The 22,523-nt window shown below is 42.6% G+C and overlaps 1 protein-coding gene across 6 annotated transcripts in view; it reads left to right on the top strand.

Moving 5' to 3' along the window:
* Positions 1-22,523, top strand: part of LOC108920556 (type I inositol 3,4-bisphosphate 4-phosphatase-like) — a 41,928-nt gene that overhangs the window by 12,135 nt on the left and 7,270 nt on the right. For 2 of the 6 annotated variants that reach the window (XM_018729390.2, XM_018729386.1), the window contains exons 2-23: positions 3,236-3,482; positions 3,848-3,892; positions 4,509-4,627; positions 5,163-5,279; positions 5,517-5,596; positions 5,754-5,865; positions 5,951-6,041; positions 7,552-7,699; positions 7,972-8,102; positions 9,088-9,192; positions 9,567-9,675; positions 14,087-14,104; positions 16,146-16,332; positions 16,845-17,063; positions 17,671-17,812; positions 18,720-18,752; positions 19,140-19,312; positions 19,763-19,886; positions 20,190-20,457; positions 20,719-20,816; positions 21,037-21,149; positions 21,431-21,585. In XM_018729390.2, coding sequence (XP_018584906.1) covers positions 3,386-3,482; positions 3,848-3,892; positions 4,509-4,627; positions 5,163-5,279; positions 5,517-5,596; positions 5,754-5,865; positions 5,951-6,041; positions 7,552-7,699; positions 7,972-8,102; positions 9,088-9,192; positions 9,567-9,675; positions 14,087-14,104; positions 16,146-16,332; positions 16,845-17,063; positions 17,671-17,812; positions 18,720-18,752; positions 19,140-19,312; positions 19,763-19,886; positions 20,190-20,457; positions 20,719-20,816; positions 21,037-21,149; positions 21,431-21,585 — 2,684 coding nt within the window. In that variant the 5' untranslated portion in view covers positions 3,236-3,385. Of the gene's footprint in view, positions 1-3,235; positions 3,483-3,847; positions 3,893-4,508; positions 4,628-5,162; positions 5,280-5,516; positions 5,597-5,753; positions 5,866-5,950; positions 6,042-7,551; positions 7,700-7,971; positions 8,103-9,087; positions 9,193-9,566; positions 9,676-14,086; positions 14,105-16,145; positions 16,333-16,844; positions 17,064-17,670; positions 17,993-18,719; positions 18,753-19,139; positions 19,313-19,762; positions 19,887-20,189; positions 20,458-20,718; positions 20,817-21,036; positions 21,150-21,430; positions 21,586-22,523 lie in introns of all 6 variants that reach the window. The other 4 variants (XM_018729391.2, XM_018729389.2, XM_018729388.2 and 1 more) reach the window with 3 other exon arrangements.

The following is a 22,523-nucleotide window of genomic DNA, read 5'->3' as shown; positions in this document are numbered from 1 at the left end:
AGCGGTGTACCTGAACATTCTTCCAGAAGAAGGCTTTCTAGTTCTTTAATGGATAAAGAGGAACATCTAATATGAATTGTGGCTAAATCTAGTGAATTGGAAGGCCGTAGAAGACATTTGACTTCAACCTATTTGTCACGAAATTACTCTTGATCTGTTTAGCATTGTGTTTCCGGGTGTTATCTCAGAATGAACTTTTGTGTCATTGGGTTTCCCTAGTTGACAAAGTTTGCTTCATATTCCAGGGCAGCTGCACAACTGAATAGTTCAGTCATTGGGCTCAGTGGTCTACCACCATGTACAAACAGTATAGACAATGTGTATTGAAGACATCCTTTTGGCCTTCTTCAAACACAAACCGATCATTAGTCAAGAAAAAGAGTAAAACATTACTCATCAGGCCATGTTACTTTCCTCATTGCTCAGGGTTAAGGTTTTGTTGTCATTATTTATTATCTATTTAACTAATGCCTTTATCCAAGGTGAAACACAATGAGAGGTTTGTATAATAAATTACTTACAATTATTTGCCCGTTTATACAGCCAAAGCATTTTTTTACTTGAGGAATTTAAGGTAATTCTCTTGATCAATGGTACTGTGGCAGGAGCAGGGATTTAAACCTAGGGCATAAAGATTGCAAGGTAATGGTTGGGCATCTTTCAGATCATCAGGCTACGGTCCATTGTTTGCATTGTGCCACAGATTAATCAAAAGTATAAATTTTGTAATGTACCCCTTATATTTCAGGTTAGCCTCTGTGTCCAGTGTAGCTCGTTGTTGTGACCAGTCTCATGGCAATTCTGTCGTAAGTCTCTAACTGGCTAATTAAAATTCTGTTCTTACAACATAAGAAAACAACAGTTCTCAAGATGCATTTGAATTAATTATGCAATGCTTTCAATCAAAATCACTTTCACTGCTGATTAAATGAGTGTAGCGGTAAATACCAGCACATCCTTTAACCCACATGCTCCTCCTGCTCAAAGAGGAGCACTGTACTCTTGCAGAACATTGTAGATTTTAGTTAGTGAATCAAGTCCCAGTTCATGGCATCAGATCATTCAGAGCTGAGATGAATTATTTTTAGTTGATTCACCACTCAATCACCAATGCAATCCCTATTCAATCATGAATCAAAACCACAGCGGATTTTCAAATCCTGCTGTCCAGTTAATTCTGAACTTACTTTTTTTGGAAATATAAAGTGTAGAGCAAATTGCTCTGGGATTCCTCCTTATTAGAGCCTTCCTTGGGGTGCATCCTGCCCTGAAGAGTGTTGTGTTGTGCTAAATATGCTGGCCTTTGCACACTGGCATGCATATAGGAACACAGAAACCTTTGTTCTACCCTCCTGCTAGAATGATGCTGGAAGGGCCAAAATAGGTGTGAGTTTCTGCACCTTCCTCTCTTGTGCTGGTCCCAGGAGATAGGAGTCTCCGTTTGCCCCATCTTGTGCCAAGGACCGAAATAGGTCGCTCTAGATGGATGCTTTTTCTCACCCAGAGTCCCCAGGCTCGGTGTAAATGGGTTAATTGCTCATTTCTAACATGGCAAGTGTAGATAGCTCACGTCAAACAGGGGCAGCCTGTGTCTGATAGTGAATGGCATGGGGAGGTGTCGTACGTTTAATGTAGAATGAAAAAGAGAGATATACATACACTAAAGCTATCAGTTTTTAATTATTTTCTGTTCCTTCATTGGTCAATCTGTGTGAGAACTGGTTTCATTTCAACTTATTTGCCGCTTATTTTTAAGAGTTCATTTGATACATTAAATGTCGACTCAAGGCTAACTTGTAAGAAGTCATGTTGCACCGTGTTGTAGAGAAATTAAGCCATTCTGCATTGCTGTCTTACACACAGTAATCTGTATTTCATGTTGTTGCTAGTTTTTATTTATTCATTCAGCTGATGTTTTTTTCCAAAGCAACCCAAAGGTGCTTACAATTACTTATCCATTTATACAGCTGAGTAATTTCACTGGCGCTATTTAGGGTAAGTGCCTTGCTCAAGGGTACAACAGCAGGAGGGTGGGGATCAAACTTGCAACCTTTGGGTCAAAGGCAGTAGCTCTAACCAGTATACTAGCAGTTGTCCACCGGTTAACCTTTGTCAGTGCAAACCTGTAAACAAGTGAAATAGAAAAGGAACTGGAGAACTCCTTTATGCCATCACTAATTGCCACATTGTCCCAGAGATGCAACTTCTGTAAAAATATCAGCATTCTTACTGTCTAGTGAACTACATTGTGTTTTAACTAGGTTTGCTTTCGAGGCCACTGCTAATGGAGAACTCAAAGTTTGTAAGGAGGGGGATACTTAATTCAGCCTGCAGTGCAGTTTTTAAGATTCTTGTGGAAAGCAATATGGCGTGAGCTGTTTAGGTAAGAATAGGGTGCAGTCCGGGTTGTGGCCCAACAAGTGCAAAACTCACACCTGCAATATCCATGTAGTCCACCTTGGACTACCACACGTATTTCATTAATTAAAGCGATGCATGGAGACACACAGACACTTCTAGATCTTGTGTTATAGTGCCTGTGGACTGACTCACAGGGGTGGGAAAAGACTAAGCCCTAGTCCTAAACCTTTCTTAATTTAATGTGTTGGTCAACAGAGCAATTTTCCAGAGCTCTCCTCTGCTGTATGAGGGCAACAGGTGGCATTGTGGTTGAAGCTGCACTCAAAGGACCCAGCTTTAAATTGCTACTTCTGTAAAACCCTTGAATAAGGTACTTACCCTACATTACTCCAGTAAAATTTCCCTAGCTGTGTGGATGCTTTGGAAAAATGTGTCATATGAATGACTAAATTCTAATAATAATAATGTCAGATACCTGCTTATGTCCATCTCAGGAACGCTAAAATGGCAGCATCATATTAGTTCAGAGGAATAATTCTGAGCACTATGTTTCAGTAAGAGTTTTTCTTTTTAAAATTCTGCAGTGCACATTATCATTTGTGTGTGCTGCTGTCCTGAACCAAAAACAATGTACGAAAGGTGCACAGAAAGGTCTTGTGTTGTGTTCTGGATCACAGAGCGCTGTGTCTTATAGCACGTCAACCTTCCGCGCAGCAACCGGGGTAAAAGATTCAGTGCGAAGACAGAAAAAGAAAATGGCACGAGCCAGTCAGGGCATCATTAGGAACATGGACTTGCGGTTTGTAAGGTGCTTTTATTTCTGCTCTGCTTGTTGAGCTTTTCAGTGAGCTGAGCTGTCCTTTCCTTCCTGCAGCTTGGGCCGGAGAGACTCATCAGGGCCGTGGGCCCCAGGAGGAGACGGGGAGGCCCTATAGACGGCTAGACCAGCTTGAGCACGTTTCCAGAGCCTCCTGCTCCCCTTGGCTCCCCCTGACCTCTGCCCGCCTCCATCTGCCCGGTCAAGATGTCCAGAGACCACAGCGCACGGCACCGGCCGTGGTCGGTGTACCGCGCTAACACCTTCGACCTCTCCTCTGAGATGATGGGGCTCACGCTTGCAGGTGGGTGAACCAGAACGGTTGCCTTGGTTACATGGATCCACTCTGCTGCTCCATGTTAAACAGGCTCTCAGTTATTTCTGTCTCGTTGTCCTTCAACTGCTGAATCAGACACCATTTTGTTATTCCATTCAGATGAAAATGAGTCCATTCATACTGTACTTAATAGATGTTGATTCTGTGTACACTTTGTTTTCTGAAATCAGAGCAAAAACAAAAGTGTTACTACTTGTTGTAAAAATGCTGCTTGTCAAATGGGGTAGCTTACATTAGTGTTCTCGGTGAAGCTGCTGAGGCCTGATGTTAATTTAGCCAGGATATGAAGTGTTTTGAACTGAATGGTGGCTTGTTGCATTGTAACCCTCCAGGAAACAGCCAGGACCCAGATGAGCCTGTTCTGGAGTTCAGTCTTGGTGAGCTGAGGACACCGTTATAGTTCAAACAGTCTGAAATACAGCACTCGCTGTCTTTTGCTTGTTTAAAAAGAACCAGCAGTAAGGGATGCACATTGCACACACACCGTGTTAGACACCTTATATGTTCAGTATCGGTTTTTTAACCACAAATGTGACCATTGGCCAAGAGTTACCATTTAAATTAAGGACTCTTCTGTAGTATCTCTGTTGTACTTTTTATGCCACCAATTCAAATTTTTGAAGTAGCTGTGTGAGTCATAAGCCATCATAGATCCAGCATTGGATCTGGGGGAATATGGATACTGTGACCATTGTGCATGAGGTCCACATCTTCCAAAAATCCATCTAGCTCAGACCTCTACATTCGATGACATCTGTATTTCAGTTTTACAGCATATGTTGTGTATACAGCATATGTTGTGTAGTTAGACTGTTTCTTTACTTTTTACCCCGTTTCCTTGCCCTTCTATTATCTGGAGTTCTATCTTTACAATTTTCCCACCGGACTGGTATTTCCAGATGCATTTCAGGCAAATGTGACTTTTGTAGTACATGCTAGTCTGTTATGCTGACTGCTGGTAACAATGTGAATTGACTGGACTGCCCAACCCAGCCTGCAGTGAGCTGACCACTCCAGCTCTGGACCGCAAACCAAACACTTTTGTGACCGTGAGCTGCACCACACCCCCTCAGGCCTTCTGGACCAAACATGCCCAGACAGAGATCATCGAGGTGAGCTGTCCTTGCCATGACCTGTAATTACAAGTACAATGACAAGCTTGGCTGTTTGAGAAGGAGTGCTTTGATTTCGTAGCTCAGCTCTTGCTGTCATGTGTAACAAACAATTGCCATAACCTGGAGCAAATATAAAAAAGCATACTAACATTTTAAATTTCAGTGGTAAAACAAAATATAGCATGTTGGAACAGACTCAGATTGCAACAGAGTTCCTCCAGTACAATGTATTATTACACAATACTTTACTGTGGTTAAACATTGGTTTCCAGTAATGTTGTACTGCTCACAAACTACATTCCCAGCCAATATGCTTGTCTCCAAGGATTCGGCTCATGAGTCAGTGTGGATGATGCACTGAGCAGATTTTCCCCGTATGAAAAATCAGAAGCTCAGAATTTCACCGAGCAGAAACATCAGTACTACTGTATACATACCACGGATACCCAGTCACGAATGGTAATTTTCCTGAAATACATCTGTATGCACAGAAGGGTCTTACGCATCTCTGTGACCTCTGACCCCCTCTCAGGGCACAAGTAACCCCGTCTTCCTGAGCAGCATTGCCTTTTTCCAAGACTCGCTCATCAACCAGCAGACGCAGGTCAAGCTGTCGGTGTACGATGTCAAGGATCGCTCTCAGGGCACGGTCAGGCCACGCTCTTCAGCATTTCTCACACTTTGCAGTCACTTTAGTCCAGGAAAATTAACTAAAATATTTACAGCTATATTCATTGATACACTGGAAGCCCAGTATGCTTTACATCTGTAAGCCAGCATAAGGCGGATTTTTTTTGTTGGAAATTCAATACAGTAAGCAGGTGTTTACCTGGTTTCTCTCTTGAGTCGACCTGTTGATTGACAGCTTGTGTTGCCGCTTTCTCAGATGTACCTGCTGGGTTCCGCAATGTTTACTGTGAAGGAACTCCTGCAGGATAAACATCACAGGCTACACCTGGGGCTCAGGTACAGTGCTGGTCACCTCTACGCATTTCTCCTTTTCACCCCTCTGTTTGACTGGTTAGAAAAAGCAACGGGATGTACCACATTTATCCCTGAGCAACACTTGCTCATGGGACACCCAGGAGCCAGTGTTCCACTGACCAGTCTTCTCCATTTTCAGATCTGCAGAGAACGAGCAGATGGGAAACATTACCGTCATCGCCTGGCAAATGGAGGAGAAAAGGGACCAGAGGGCTCCAGTGTCCCGGCTGCCCGACTCTGTCAACGGCAGGGTGAGACCCCCATTCAGACCTCCTCTCCTTGTAGCATGCCCCCACCGGATACGAGTGGTCACATTACCCTTTCTTGTGTCCTTAGATGGTCCTGCCAGTGGACGAAAGCCTGACGGAGTCCATGAGAATAAGAGCCAAAAGAGCATCTTTGTGTAAAGACAGTCTTCTGAAATCAGGTAGAAAAACCACACTGAATATAACCAAATCACACTTTTAAGTTTGCAGTTGTGAATTGTGTTCTTAATTATTATTTTGATTACACTGTTCAATAATCATTGCAAAGAACTAAATTTGGCTATTGAAAGCAATGTTTTGAACAAATTGTTGCAATAGTCACTGTGCTTCTGTTTTTTTTCATTTTTATCTCACCTCTTGATCTAGACTTGTGGTTTATGATGTTCCCTTGTTAAACAAGTGTTCGGTTTTCAAATGGCACTTATGTCGTGTCATGTGTCTGACTTGGTAATTTCCTTTTCTGATAAGCTGTAATGTAGCTATGGACTGAAAATGTCTTCCCAAATTACAGACTGCTTCCAAAGCAATCCCCTCATTAACACAATTTAATGGAGATTTTCGAGACAGCAAGGAATTAGGGTGACTGACAGGGTAGTGGTTAAAGATGCTGCCTTTAACTCTGAGGGTTGTTGGTTCAACTCTCACTTCTGGTTGTGGTACTGTTGAGTAAGGTACTTACTCTAAATAGCTCTGGTAAAATTACCCAGCTGTATAAGTGGGTAAGTAATTATAAGTTGCTTTGGAGAAAATTGTCAGCTAAATCATTTGATGTAATCTACATGTAACAATATACACACACACACACACACACACACATTTTCAGAACCGCTTGTCCCATATGGGGTCACGGGGAACCGGAGCCTACCCAGCAACACAGGGCGTAAGGCTGGAGGGGGAGGGGACACACCCAGGACGGGACGCCAGTCCGTCGCAAGGCACCCCAAGCGGGACTTGAACCCCAGACCCACTGGAGAGCAGGACTGTGGTCCAACCCACTGCACCACCGCACCCCCCACTTGTAACAATATAAATAAATGTAAATTTATCGAGCATTGTAGTTTCATTCAATGTTGTGTTTTGGGGTGTAGATATGTTAGAGTTTGTGACAGTTTTAAAAAGATATTAAACACATTTGCATTTGACACATGAGCTGGTTTAATGCAAAGACAAAGTGCAGGTTTTCCCCTCACTATTAAGGGTCTTATTATAGTTCTTTCTGCAGTGTCACCGGAATAACCTGCATGTTTTGAGCCAGCATGCGAGCGTATCCGTGTCTGCCGCTCGACTTGGGAACATCTGCTCCATCCTGAATCAGTGTCATGGGTCTCCTTTACAGATTGACTTGAATCTCTCAGATTCAGTCACCCTTGAACAGGCACATCCAGTGGCTTTGGTGCTGGCTTTCAAGCTATCACTGTCAACAAAGGGCAGGGGAGCATAAATGTAGGCCATGTATTTCTGCCTAAAGTGGGCTTGCTGGTCCTATGTATGTTAGTCCAGGATGCAGCCCATTTTACACTGGCTGTATGAAAAAGAAACCATTTTGTTCTCAACAAAAATTTGCAGTTATGGCACCACTTGAAGCATGATTCCGTACAACACGGTGCAGTCGGGTCAGAGCTTTTGGACATGAGCAGACTAAGGGGCTGCTGTTTCTCCTGTCCCCTGCAGTGTTTGGCGGTGTCATGTCCCGAATGTATCGGTTCCCAACCACGGACGGGAATCATCTGCGGATCCTAGAGCAGATGGCCGAGAGCGTGCTCTCTGTCAATGTCCCCAGACAGTTTGTCAAGTTGCTGCTTGAGGAGGATGCAGCTAGGTATGCATGCACGCACATATATATCAAGGCAGCTTGGTAATAACAGTACTGGGATTCTCTGATTGAATATTAGGGCACAGTGGTGGTATTACCAGGCTGAGTTCTAAGAACACCATGTCTGCCTTCATGACATTGTCTTTGTGCTCACAGTTTGTGCTAATGACTGCATATTTAGGGTGAATAGTAGTTGCATGTCGTGTGTGTCTGTGGTTTGTGTTAATCACACCACTGTGTATTTTTGTCCATGATATTCAATGTCTCTGGATGTTCAGGGTGTGTGAGCTGGAGGAGCTGGGAGAGCTATCTCCATGCTGGGAGAACCTTCGGCGACAGATTATCACTCAGTACCAGACCATAATCCTCACATACCAGGAGACCCTTGCTGATCTACATGAATATAAAGGTGAGTTGGGTACAGTACCTACATAAATATTACTATTTACAGTCATTTTCCTGTTTATACAGCAGGGTGTTTTTATTGGAGCAATTTAAAATAAGTACCTTGCTCTAGGGACCTGGAGAAGCTTGCAAAATTTGAACCCCGGGCCTTTGATTTTAAAGCAGTGGCTCTAACCACTGAGCCTCGTGCCTCCAAATTCGTCTTCATCATACTAGCAGTCAAAAGTTCAGTTTAACACAACTTGTCTTTTACTAATCTGTGTGAGGATTAGGACATGTTTTACATTTTTCCCTGCATATCAGCCTGCAAGGAGACTTATTTCTCTCTGGATACGAAAGATTACTTAGTCTTCTTAAACACCTATAGAATCACTTTCTCCTCCACTTGTGATATCTAGCAGCTGCTCTATGCCAACTTAAAGGTGTCACTTATCAATTGAGCAGTTAAGCACCACATCCTGTGTTAAGCCTGAGAATGTTTCTCTGTGACCTACATCTATTCTTACCTACAGCTTTTCATATCCCCAGTCAAAGCAGCAACTGCTCAATTCCACCTCCACACCGAAAGATCTCTCTCGTCTCAGCACACATGCATACAGTACCTACACACTGCATTCCTCTTCTTCTTTTCCACATTCACACACATGAATCAGTCTGGCTTCAGAAGCACCTGGCCCACTGGCCAATCGCCTCTATAATTTATTGCCATTGAGTAGGGAAAGAAGGGGGTGGTGATCAGAGGTAATGCAGTTAAGTAAATCTGGAGCCACTGAAGATTATTATTGTTTGTTCTTCTCCTGCAAATACATGCCATATGGATTTGACAAAAAAAAAAAAAATAACATTAAATTTAAAAAAAACCCTTGGGTGACTTGTTGTCCATCTGTCAAGAGAAATAATGTGACGTCAGACCCACACATAACATTGCATGGGTCATCTTTTTCTGCCACTTGAAGTCTCGCACTGCTTTTCAACCACCTTTCCATCAGGTCCCTCCTTCAAGGCCAGTACCCTGAAGGCAGAGAGAAAGCTGGAGTTCATGCCCACCAATCTGCATGTCCAGAGAATGAGGGTACAGGATGAATCAGGATTTGGTAAGATGCAGGTTTTTAAAAGATAAAACACAAAAACGTTGAGAAACGGCGTAATATTTAAGGTGTTATAAGAGGAATGCTTCAGTAAATATTTCTTTTAGATTTTGTGAATGATTTATTAACGTGTAACCTTACGTGTAAACTTAACCGCTGGGTGAAGGCACACCTTGTCCAAAATTTGATTTATCTTGTGACATGCACCATCCTGCAGGAGCATGGTGCTAAAGCAATCTGTAAAACTCAGTTTACCAGCAAATACATAGCTCAACCTGTGTCAACCTCAGGTTACGTGTCTGTCAATGCAAGCCAGAGCTTTCTGCACACCCTGCAATCCACGTGCATGTGACCAGAAATGTGTGCCTCCTCCTCCACAGATCACACTTATGACGTGGTAACGCTTGGGGCCCCGGCCGCCCACTGCCAGGGGTTCAAGAGCAGTGGCCTCCGCAAGCTAATCCACAAATTTGAGGAGGCTAAGAAGCAGTAAGTGTACAGTAAAATGAGTCTGCATGAGGTTGGGTGCTATGGTGAGTGTGCATATGTTACCTGAGACAGATAAAGTAGGAAGGAAAGGGGCTGGGCCAGAAAGTAGGGAGTTCAATAAAGAACATATGGAGGGAGAGTAGGGGATATAGGAGGTCAAATAACAGCTTTGGTCCTGCAGTTTAGGACATCACCAGTGGAGTTGAAGTTCGCCTTTAGGCCAGGAGCCAAATACAGGGAAGTCACTGCTGGAAGAACCGATAGATGTGTTGGAAATTGTTCAGTGTTGACGGTTTGCTTATTTTCTGCTTCATTGGTAGTCTTTATCCATCCAAAAATCCTGAACATTTGGCTGGCTGGCATTATTTTGGCCTCTTTCATGAATTAACTGTGGTTTTGTGTTTGTTTTATTATAAATTCCGAGCAGTAAATGGGGAAAAAACCTATGAAGCAACTCGTGTATGAAGTGTAGTCTTTACACAAAATTAGTTTTTTCCTCTTTGTGGTGTACAGTGCAGATTATTAATGTCAGCTGTGTGCAAATATAATCACAAGGGTAAAAAATTGATTTTTTTTTTTTTTAAAACCCATCCAGTACTAAACATGCAATTTTGACATTACATTATACAGGACCAAGTGATGTATAACTAAATAGATAAAGAAAAAAATGGTATCCTGTAATTTCTTGACAGAGCAGCCTTTACCTGTTCCATATTTTAATGTATTGTACAGACTAAATTTAGTACTTGCTTAAGTGGGAATATTTTATCAGTTGAATTAGATGTGTACTGAACCAGGCCAGGTACATTGCTTTCTTATTTTATGCCAGTATTAGAATCTCCAACCTTCATGCCGCACACCTAATGTAAAGAATCATTGCACCCATTTTCTATCCTCCAAAAATTTGCAGCACAGACAATATGTCACATGCTTTTCCAGTGCTCATAATTCCTCAGTTCTAAGCGTACAAGGCCACTGCACGCTGCATGTTAATCCATCATCGTGGCACACTTTTAAAGGCGCCAGCTCCCTGTTCTGAGTAATTCTGATCTGCTTGCCAGAATTTACAACCCCTGTTGATACAGTTTATAACATCTCCTGGCATTTGAACATGTTTACGGAAACTTTGGATTTCCCATGATGCTGTAAACATCAGTTTAGACTTATGTGCCGGCTACTGCCAGAAGTGCAGAAATCTGTGGAGAAACTGGCACAGTACTGGTATGATGTGTGCCAGACATAATCATATCTATTTCCATAGATATAAACCACTGAGTGTGTTTTACATGTATAATTTATGCAGACTACAGTAATATAGTGTTTAGCACGATTTCTGTTTACTGCAGTGAAATCAGGTGGAACTATTTTCCATCATAGCTACATTTTACTGTATTTTCTTGGTATTCAAATTTTGTCTTGGAAACTTTTCAGTCATCAGACTTATGGACATCACATATCTAAGATACAGCGGTGAACACCCAACAGCAATTTCTCTAGAGCATGCTTTCTTTGTTGTAGAGATAGACATTATTTACCTTAACATATCTTGGCTGCTTGTGGGACTGAGGTGACCACTTAAGCAGGACTAAAAGCAAAGGACAGAAGCTTATTCAGAAGAGGGGAAAAAAAAAAAAAAAAAAAAACAGGCTTTATTTTCCAAAGCACAAACCCCAAAGAAACCATAAACAGGGCCATAGCCCCTTCAAGGAAACTATGACCAGAAGAATCTAAACCCAAACACTCTCAAAGAACTCTTTCCGTAGTCTTCAGGCCAGCTGCTTTTAATTAATTAAAATTCCCCTCAAGTGGATGCAGCTGGCCATCATTATTTAAGGCCATCAATTAAGGCAGGGGCAGGTAGCTGGGAGCTGTCTATCCAATGAACCCTGTGTCATGGCCCCGGCTTTACCACCTTCTGGCTAACAGTATTTATTACTTAAAAATGTTAGTTCACAATAACTTCTTTAGGGCAGCTGGTAGTGTACTGTTTAGCGATGTCTTATAATCTGAAGGTTCCTGGTTTGAGTCTTATTCCTGCTATAACATCTTTGGAACTTACCCAGAACTGATAGCTAGAATGCAATGCTCCATAAAGGGGAAAATAATTCTAAATAAAGGTTTCCTGTTCATTACAAATGCACTTACTCTGAGAATTTGCACTTATGAAAACATGCAATTTGTGCCTTAAAAGTCACATAATGAGCTATCATCTCACTTTTATGAGGAACACTTTATGAAAACAGAGATTATGATTCAGAATGCAAGCCTTAGTGACATCGAGCACCACACAAGGAAAATAGCTAACATTTGTCGTTGCATCTCTTCAAGCATCTAAGATTTCTTCTAGATCTCCTCATTCATCATAGTGTAAAATTATCATCTGTCATAATGTTAACCGATGTTCTTAAAATTCTTGTCTAAGTCAAGATCACAGCAACCTGGAGTCTATTCAGAATCACAAGGCCAAGTGCAGTACACACTGGATGGGATGCCAGTCCATTGCTGGACAGCCTCACACATGCGCACACACTACAGACATTTCAGAGTCACCAACTGACCTCAAACTTATGCCTTAGAACTGTACAAGTCAGAATAAATCAGAGCACATAGATCACTCCCACACAGATACAGGGAGGACATGCAAACTCCACAAACACTGAGATGGATTTGGACCTATGTCCAAACTGACCAGGCACTATGAAGCAGAAGCACTACCCCGTGTGCCTATTTCTATCCTAATGAGCCCTAAAGCAACAAGGCTTTAAAGAATTGGTAAAAGTTGAAAAGCCCAAAAGATCTAAAGAAAGCTATAAATGTGAAAATCGCAGAATTCTCTTGAAAGGCAATGTCATTCTGAATGATTTTGTTGGTGTGATTTCATTTACTGCTCATTTTATCACAAATGATACTTAACATTAGTTCAGCATGTAGGGGCTAAAGCAGTAGACGTGATTAGAATAATTACATTATGAGAACTGCCTCACTGGATGATCGTGTAATAAATTGTAAATTATCTGTATTTTATATAACTCCTTCGAAAGAAGCTTCGTGAATTGCTTTAAAATTAAAAAGAAAGATGCACAGTAATTATCACTATTTTAAAAATTACAGCTACAAAAGAATGCATCCGTTATTAACTGCTTGTCCAAGTCAGGGTTGCAGTGGTCTTGAGCCTTTCCCAGAAACACAAGGTGCTTGGCAGGGTACATCATGCATGGGACAACAGCAGTCCATCGCATAGCAATCAAGTATACACGCTCGTTCATACACAGGCAGCAGTTCACCTTAAACATCTTTTTGTACTATGGGAAGAAACCTGTACAAACAGAGGAGAACATGCAAGCATTCTATAAACAGGGTTAGACTTGAAGTTTGACCCTGCGGTGCAGCGTACTTAAGTGTAGTGTGAAATGCCATCACTACCCACTGTGCTCACGTGCCACTTAAAACAACAGAATAAAACAAGAAACTAAAACAAAATTTTAATAAGATATTGGATAAGGGATAAAATGGGTAAAGGGATAGAAAAAAGGAGCATGCATATATAAATGTTATTTTGAATAGCATGCTGGTAGCGTAGTGGTTAGCGCTGCTGCCTTTGGACCCAAAGGTCACAATTCAATCCCCACCTCTTGTTGTAGTACCCTTGAACAAGGTATTTACCCTGAATTGCTCTGGTAAAATTACCCAGCTGTATAAATGGGTAAATGATTGTAAGCAGATAATAACTGTGACCTTAACATTGTAAGTCACTTTGGAGAAAAGCATCAGCTAAATGAATATGTGGGTCTTAATCCTGGATTTAAAGGTGTACAGAACAGTTATAATATTCTGAACTTCTTTTGAAATAAATTTTTCCTGTGTTTAAAAAATAATGCAGGAATTTTACGTTTGGTGAAAAATTGAGCTAAACTTTATAGCTAAAGAGTTTTTTCCCCCCTTAACATTAATGGAAAATAAGATTTTGGTTTGTAGGATTTAAGTTTGCAAGCAAAATGCATGGCAAGCTGTATTTAATATACAAACCTAAACTTTTATAGGTAACTTTGGACCAAGGCTAAATAAAGAATCATATTGTTATGTACACAGGAACTTTGATAGTGACACAGTCTGATCAAAAAAGGATTAATTATGTGGCTAGTCCTCATTATTTTCTGCTACCATTCCGTGCCATAGTGATTAAATTATGGGAAAAGCTTAACCTGCTGTTTTGCAATGAAAATTTTATCTTAGTTGACAGAACATGTGAATTTCAGTCCACTTCTTGCTGATTTACTTTTTTCATTTAACTTAGTGATTACTATTTTTCTTGTGTATTTTGCCATGTTAAGCTCTTAATGATGGAAACAGTCCTTTTTTATAAAATGTGTTTGATGGCTCTTAATTGTTGTTATTTTTGTTTTCTGATCAGTGCTTATGAGGAGGGTTGGTGAGTTTTTGTTTTTTTTTTACATATATATATGTAACTGTAATCTATTTGTTGAATTATTTGGTCCTAGTCACCATTTTGCATCAGTCTGCCTGAATCACCGTATTCACCTCACTCCATGTCTTCCATCGCATAGCAAGGGGTCACTTCTGAGCCTTGGGGGAGTGTGGTTGTGTCTGTCTGTCTGATGTGTGGATCTAAGGCCCGATCACGTGCACTTGTGTTTTATGTTGTGAGCATGTGTGTTTAAAGAGATGGGTGAGCAGTGATGCGTGTGTTTTGGGTATAGCCATCGGCATCTCCCCCCATGCATGGTGCTCTCTGTTCAGGGATTTCAGTGTGCTCATTATTGGGCTGCCCCATCACCCATTTAAACCTTAACTCTGTAATGTGCCACACATCAGCTCTGAGTGCTATAGCATCCTTAAAGCAATCTTATCCTTATTACAGCATATACAGCTATAGTGACAATTAATTTACTGCAAAATTAATGATGTGTCTAATTCAGTTAACCCTTAGATTAGACCGTAATTGAAGATATCTTTAGCAGCAATTCATAACCAAAAGTAAAACAATTAAAAAGCAAAGAAACTGAATAAATGACATCATTATGCTCCAAAACTTGTGAAATAGTAGATTGTGTTGTTTAATGTTTCTTTTCATGGATATTAGAGGTCAAAGCACAGGGTGAATCCTAATTTTGTTTTTTCTGCAATTCATTCTGATTTCATTAAAACTGCAGTTTGAGACAGTGACATGGTTTATGAGAATCAAACAGAGTCCAGATCAAGTAAAGGTCAGAGAAAAAATGTCTCTACTGGGCCTGCTTCCAGACAGTATCCTAAAAAATCTGTTTGTGACGTAGGAGTTATTACCAGTTTGTGTGTCTGCTCTTAACTGTTACCGAAAGGGACACTGAGGAGGAAACATTTGTTCCTTTTCTCTGATTCTGAAAATCTGCTTCCGGTAAAGATTTTAAAAAAAAAAAAAAAACTTTGTTCTTGTACGATTGCATAATACAATTCAGTCACACCAATTATTTACCTTATTGCTAAATGTTACTTATCGTCACCCACTCCAGCCAAGCAGAAGGAAACTGACTGACTGACTGCCTGATTTACCTGAAATGTGAAGTTGGGCTCACTGCTTTGCAGCCTCACTTCCTGTGTCATTCCAAACGAGGAATGATTTGAATTACAGCCGCAGTTCCGACTACCTGACTCAGTCATTTCAATCTTCATATAACCAGGTGACACTTTTGGAAGAGTCTGGTTTTTGCACAGATGGGACAGCCAACACCATTTCTTAGAAAGTTACTAGCAGGAGATACCTAGGGGATGGCACACATTATCTAGACTTTGTACTTGTCCCACTGCACTCTTGGGAAGGACAGGGATCACGCTGCACACTCCACACCGACAGCAGTGTTTCTCTGGGCTCTTGTTACTGTTGGGGGGGCTTGTGTTGGTCCACTCCACAACAGTGGGATGTGCAAACGAGTCACAGGCCAAAGAGCAACCATCTAAAATGGAGCATATTTGGAAGAGTGGTCTGCCAGTGTAGTCCCCAGGGATCATGGCCATTGCATACTGTATCTGTGAGCTGTGAAACTCAGAAGTAGGCCACAGTCGCTCAGGTTTCACTCACACATGCACAATCTGATACCTTCCTTTTGTTGATACTGTTTGGATGGTTAATACTCTTTGTGTGTAAACCACCCTGTATTTCTGCAGTTTTTGCTCCCACAGTTGATATTAATAGACCACCAACAGAGTGGGATGAATTGGACTCAAATTTGTAAAAGAAGACTGTTGTCAGGAAGTGAAAGTGGGAACCCCTCCACACGGCTCTGCGTGAACAAGCTTCTGAGATCATATTGTCTGTGTGAATGTTAATATGCGCACTAGTGTCTGTTTGCCAGGCTCAGAGTGCAACACCTCACCTTTCCACAGCTGTGTGTGAGCTGTACAAGGTGTATGTGGTATGTTTGTGTGTGGGCGGCCATGTGCGGTGCTGTCAACTTGACTCCTCGTCCCTACAGCAGTGCAGTGTCCAGTTCCCAGTCCATCGTCTACGTCCCTCAGGACATTATCCGCGCCAAGGAGGTCATTGCCCACATCAACACCCTGAAGACGCAAGTCAGCTACTATGCTGAGCGCCTGTCCCGTGCCGCCAAGGAGCGCTCAGCCAATGGCCTAGAGAGGACGCTGGCCATCCTGGCTGACAAGGTAAGGAAGGGAGGAGGCCTAAACAGCACTGACCATACCTTTCTGCCAGACCTCCTGCACACAGCAACACTTTGGTGTTACCTGTGCGTCTTACATCCTACTGTTCGACATTTGCCAGGACAGTGTGAAGCACACATCCAGATTTCTGGGCTTCAGCTTTTCATTTCTCGTTATCTCATTGCTTTTGTCCAAAGAAACGTACAATAGAAATTGTTCTGTTTGTATATTTTGATTTTTATTGGAGCAGTGGAGGTTCTCTTTTGTGATGAAAGGTTCAACAGTGAGTTCCTTGCTTGGAACTGAATGCACAACTTTCAGCTGGGTTATATCCACAGTGTCATCCATTCCCTTATTTTTGTACCATTTCACATCCTCATGCCTTTGTCTTCTACAGAGTACTGGGGGTTTCACTGTGTACTGTTGAATTCAGTACGCTGAGCTTTTCCTCCTGCTTCCTCCTGTATCTCCTAGCATCCCCTGATGAGTCCCTGTCTGCCCCCGATCTCCCCCAGACTCGCCAGCTGGTGACAGTGTGTGACTGCAAGCTGTTGGCTTCGGCTATCCAGGCCCTGAACGCAGCACGGCCCGAGTACATTGCTTCGAAGGCCTCGCCCTCGACCGTTGACAGTGACCAAGTGGTGCTCCGCAATGACCAGGACACGCTGGTGGCCAAGTGGGCTGGCGGCAACAGCCGGTCCTCTCTGCACGTCAACTGGCATGAGGAGGAATGGGTACGGACAGCAGGAGTGAGCCATGGTCAGAGCAGCTCACCCACATAGTAGCCCATTCTGCTGTTCATGTTCAGGAAAATGTTGTGTGCATTTTAAATAAGTGATAGATACAGTACCAGTCAAGAGTCTTAGTACTGAAGAGTAGTATTTTTTGTTTTTTTTTTTTTTAAACAAAGCATTGGTTAACAAGTTTGTACATGAAATGAGCCAAGATGTTTGCCCAGCTCTCTGGTAGCAGGTTCCAAAGATGTAGGATACTTGTGAGTTGCTTTGCTTTCACTCTTCTGTCTACTTCATCCCACACTAGCAGTGTCCAGGGTGTAGAGGTGTACTCAAACTTTTAACTGGTGCTGTAATGATGATTACTTTTTTAGCAAGCGTCTGTGTGACTGCATAAACGGGTTTTGCAGGCATAATTAAGATGTGATCGTAAAAAATATCTGTGATAATGGATGTGATCTTTTGAACTGCTGAAAATGTGTGCTGTTTATGATACTGCTCTGACTCATCAAATGAATGAGACAGGTTCACATACGTATGATACGCTGTAGGTACTGAAACTCGGTCCTCTTGCTCTTCTCTTCCCTCGTCACACCTGACGCTTCAGGAGAAGGTCTGGCTGAATGTGGACAAGAGCCTCGAATGCATCATCCAGCGCGTGGACAAGCTCCTGCAGAGAGAGCGGCTCCAGAGCGACAGCAGCGAAGACGTCTTCCTGTGTGACCAGCAGGGGGCCACTAGCAGGAAAGGTAACCGGAGGACACGAGCATACTGGATAAACCCCGGCCCGGAAGAGTCTTCCTCACCCACTGCATGCCCGCCATCGCCAACCTCATCAGCATATTCTCCATCACCTTCACTTTCAACATTATCATCATCGTCATCCTCGCTTCTTTTCCCGACCACTGCATGCCAGTTCATCTGTGAGCGTAGGTTTACTACTTCTTTTCTGCACTTTAATTTTATCATGTACTTTGCTGTGTTTTTTACCCTTTTTGTCAGTATTTGCTTTTCTCCTTATTTAATTGTATCTGCGCCATTATATTTCCGATGGCTAAGGAGACATGAACTGTAATTCTGACCAAATGTGATGCAATAAAACATGTTAAAACATAGGAAATGCAATGTTACTGTTTTTTCATTCACGGTACAGTGTTGTATGTGTCTCTCTCTGGTGCATTTGCTTTGGCCAGTTGACATTCCATGCTGTTTGTCCGCGCATCACATTTCATGAGTTTAGTGTCCTGATGTCAGTCCACTTTGGTCTGTATACTGATGTGGCATAGCCGTCTATTCAAGTATTAGTGACACTTCCCTTCTAAGCGTTTGAGCTTTTTGGAGTCATATCAGCACGAAACTGGTCAAACTCTTTGCAGTCTAGCTCTTATGATGTTTTATGATGTTTTGTCCTTCTTTCCTTCTAATATGATGTAATAGCTTGCTCTGCTCCACCAGCGGACCATGATTCTGTGCGTTGTCGAGAGTAAAGCAGCCTGCTTGTATATTTGCTTGCTCGGTCCTGTGTTGCGAGTGCTTTTTGTCTTAAGCCCTAGCGGCATGGCTGACTGTAAATCTGCACAAGACCAGGATAGCTCTTAGCTGCTGGCAATGTCTTCGCTTCCTAACCATGCATGTTGCACCTCCACCCCTGTCCAGATGGCAACGCAGGTGGAGAGGAGGCCTCTCCAGGTAAGACCTCTGCCCACTTTGCTGCTTCTGCTCACCTGTCCCCTGACGCAGCTCCAGCACAGCACTTCTGCACATTGCAGTGCCCCAAATCTTTTCATCTAGTCAGTTATTTCTTCCCTAGTCACCTGTTCAATAGCAACGTATATCTTCTGCTGTGCTCTGTCTGAACTTTGGTAGTAGTTTTGACCAAAGCCTTTAAGTTTTCTATGGCAGTCTGCCAGAGGTTGTAGACTGCAGCTGGTGTTATACTGTATGATATGATGATGCAAATGAAATATTGTACTATTGAAAAGCACATTGCCGTGCACATAAGTGTTTCTTTGGTGTGGTCTGTGGGCAATTGGTATGCGTGTGTGAGGGTTTGTGACTCCCTCTTCTCTCGTTCAGCAGAGTGGAGTGAAGCCCTGTACCCTCTGCTCACCACGCTGTCTGAATGTGTGACTATGATGAGCGACAAGGCCAGGAAATCCATGGTGTTCCTGCTGATGCAGGATAGGGCGCCCACCATCGGCATGGACCTGAGTCTGCAGTACCGCCGTGACGTGGTCTTCTGCCAGACGGTCAGCCAGTGGCTCGTGCTTACAGGAACCCCTCTCTCACATGCTGTGCACTCATGCATCTGGACACATAGAAATGAGTTTGTGTTCCTTTTAACCTAATGCACAGTCAGGACCCCGGGGCTGGAAATCAACCAAAAAAAAATAAACTTTGTGTTTTCAGTGAGGTCAATAATCCCAATATTTCTTACATAATAGTGGAGCATGCACAGCCCTTACCATCTCTTCCTCCTCCACTTGGTGACTGGTTATCACTGTGGCTTGCAGCTAACGCATAAATGAATAAATAAATGAGCTTTTTTCCTGTAAATAAACATTTAAATATTTTATCCTTAACATTACTATTTGTGATCCTATGTAGATTTGTTGTGGTTGAAAGTATTTGCAGTTATTAATCATCTACTTTACATAATCTGTTATTGTTGCTCATGTTGTTGTTCTTTGTTCTGCTAGTTGACTGCTCTGATCTGTGGTTTCATCATCAAACTGAGGAACTGTCTCCATGACGATGGGTTCTTGAGACAACTTTACACCATTGGGCTTCTTGCACAGTTCGAAAGCCTCCTCAGTACCTATGGTAAAAATGCACACTGTGCTACACACAGTACACATTACTCCCCTGCACTGTCCTACACTCTGCTGCACTGTACTGCACTATTTTGCAGTATACACTTCCTGTTTATTCCTGCACCGTCCTGTACTCTCTTGCAGTATCTTTCCATTGTCCTGCACTTCTCTGCACTGTCCTTTCTCTTGTCCCATGTTGTACTGCATTGTCTTGCCCCCAGCCTGCACTCTTAATTTTTTTGCTCTGTTGTCTACTATCTTGCGGGGTCCCGCTGGCACATACTGCATTAGACCAGTGTCTTGTGTGCCACAGGGGAGGAGCTGGCCATGCTGGAGGACATGAGCGTGGGAGTCATGGACCTGAGGAATGTCACTTTCAAGGTCACGCAGGCCACATCCAGTTGTTCTCCAGACATGTTGCCCGTCATCACCGGGAACAGGGATGGCTTCAACGTCCGCATCCCATTGCCTGGGACTATGTTTGATGCGTTGCCGCGGGAAATTCAGAATGGCATGCTTCTTCGAGTCCAGCCTGTGCTTTTCAACGTGGGCATCAATGAGCAGCAGACGCTTGCTGAAAAGTAAGATGGAGGCACCACATCTGGGCTCCTCAGCCTTACTCCAAAAGGGCTGTTACATTCTCTTGTTAATTCACACCTCCAGCACTCTTACCTGCTTCAGTCTGCATGGTGAGATGTTTGTACAGCTAGTTACTTTCTGCTGAAGGAAAACTTGACATCACCACAGCCCTCTTGTATCGAGGCAAGGGACAATGCTCACCAGTGCCTCCAGTGATGATGGGCTCTTGCACTTACCAGTGTCTAAACTGTGTTTTTACAAAGGTTTGGAGACACGTCGTTGCAAGAAGTTGTTAACATGGAGAGTTTGGCTCGACTGAACTCCTACTATGAGCAGTTTAAGGAAGTCTTGCCTGAAGATTGTGAGTGCCAGTCTTTTTTTATATCATAAAACAAACTTCTGAACTAAGACTGCACAGACACCTTTTATTTCTTACATCAAGCTGAAAATGAGCGAAAATATGTTAGTATGTCTTTATGTTAACGTTTAATTTCATGCTGCTCTTGTCTTCACACACACAGAGCTGACCTGGAAAGAAAATTTGTGTGTTGTTTTCACCAACCCTATCTCTGTATCTCCAGGTCTACCTCGATCCCGCAGCCAGACCTGTTTGCCTGAACTGCTGAGGTTTCTGAGCCAAAATGTCCATGCCAGGAAGAACAAAAATGTGGACATCCTGTGGCAGGCAGCAGAGGTATAGGCATCTATATCATAGAGTAAACCAGATAGCCACCATTCATGCCATATTAACTAAATGAGGTCACGACCCTATAATTTCCCCAATTCTGAATCATAATAGGATATTGCATTAAAGTATCTGAATTTAATAATTAGTTTTATTGAAAAATTGTTCGGTCTTAGTTTAATTGCAAAATTGTTCAGTCTTACAGTATAGAATAGGTGATAGAAGCAGAGAAGTAGTATAAAGATGGCTACAGAGCTCTTTTATGTATTCCTTAACCACCAATTGTGCAGATCTGCCGGCGCCTGAACGGCGTGCGCTTCACAAGCTGTAAGAGCGCCAAGGACCGCACAGCCATGTCGGTGACACTGGAGCAGTGCCTCATCTTGCAGCACGAGCACGGCATGGCCCCACAGGTTTTCACGCAGGCCCTGGACTGCATGCGCAGGTAGGTGGCCCCGCTCACTGCCTGTACCAACGCTGCTCTAATATTGGGACAGTGCCAACTACAGGGGCGCCCCTCACACCCACTGCATTCTTTCGGTTGTAGGCTATGAAAACAAGAAGAGAAAAACTCTGCAAACTAGTTCTTTTCATTTGTGCACCTGCAGCTTAGGGAGTTAAGACACAGTTATTTCATTCTTGTTTTATTTGTGGGATTTTTTTTTTCTTTTACTGTACATTTCTTCACTGTTCGGTATTGAAGCCCTCTTTTTCTTCTGTAAGTTTTTGCATGAAACTCATTTGGGAAAATGGCAGTGCCCAGTGATAAATCAGTTTCAAGGGAATTGATTTAAAGTATAGTGATTACGGTTTCTGACTTTTAGAGTAATATTTAGTGTGCAGTGTGCAATTTTTTTTTTTTTTTTCTTCCCCTTCTTTCCCTGGTTTGTGAATATTTTACCGGTAGGGCTTAGGTTTTGTGTATTGCGGGGTTGAAGGTTGGTGACTCATAGATAAGCTGTGTAAAAATATGCTTTTGGCCATTGAGATAAGGAGATCTAACAATAAGCGAGGGTTAGCGAAGACTATTTGGCCTCTGTACCACAGATAGCACACGTTAAAGATAATGTCATGATCATTGTTGTCATGGTTGCATAACACCGGTCAGTTCTGGAGTTGGGAGTGACAGAGAGCCTCCATTGGATCCACAGGGAGCCACTGAAGGACCAAACAGCTGTTTGGGTTAAAAATCCAGGGCACACACTTGGCAAAAATTGAAATTTTGAAATGTGTTTTGTTAATATATTCATTATGTGAATTTAAAATTGCCCTCTTTTACAACCCTCAGTTTATGGGTCCAGCAATATTTCTGGTGTGAGTTATGAAACCAAAACCAGTCTCAGTCAGCTCTGAATTTTATCCCCTGCCATTCTCTGCAGTTAG

Source organism: Scleropages formosus, chromosome 14 (genome assembly GCF_900964775.1).
Source record: "Scleropages formosus chromosome 14, fSclFor1.1, whole genome shotgun sequence".
Lineage (NCBI taxonomy): Eukaryota > Metazoa > Chordata > Actinopteri > Osteoglossiformes > Osteoglossidae > Scleropages > Scleropages formosus.
This window is presented reverse-complemented; position numbering and strand designations above follow the sequence as displayed.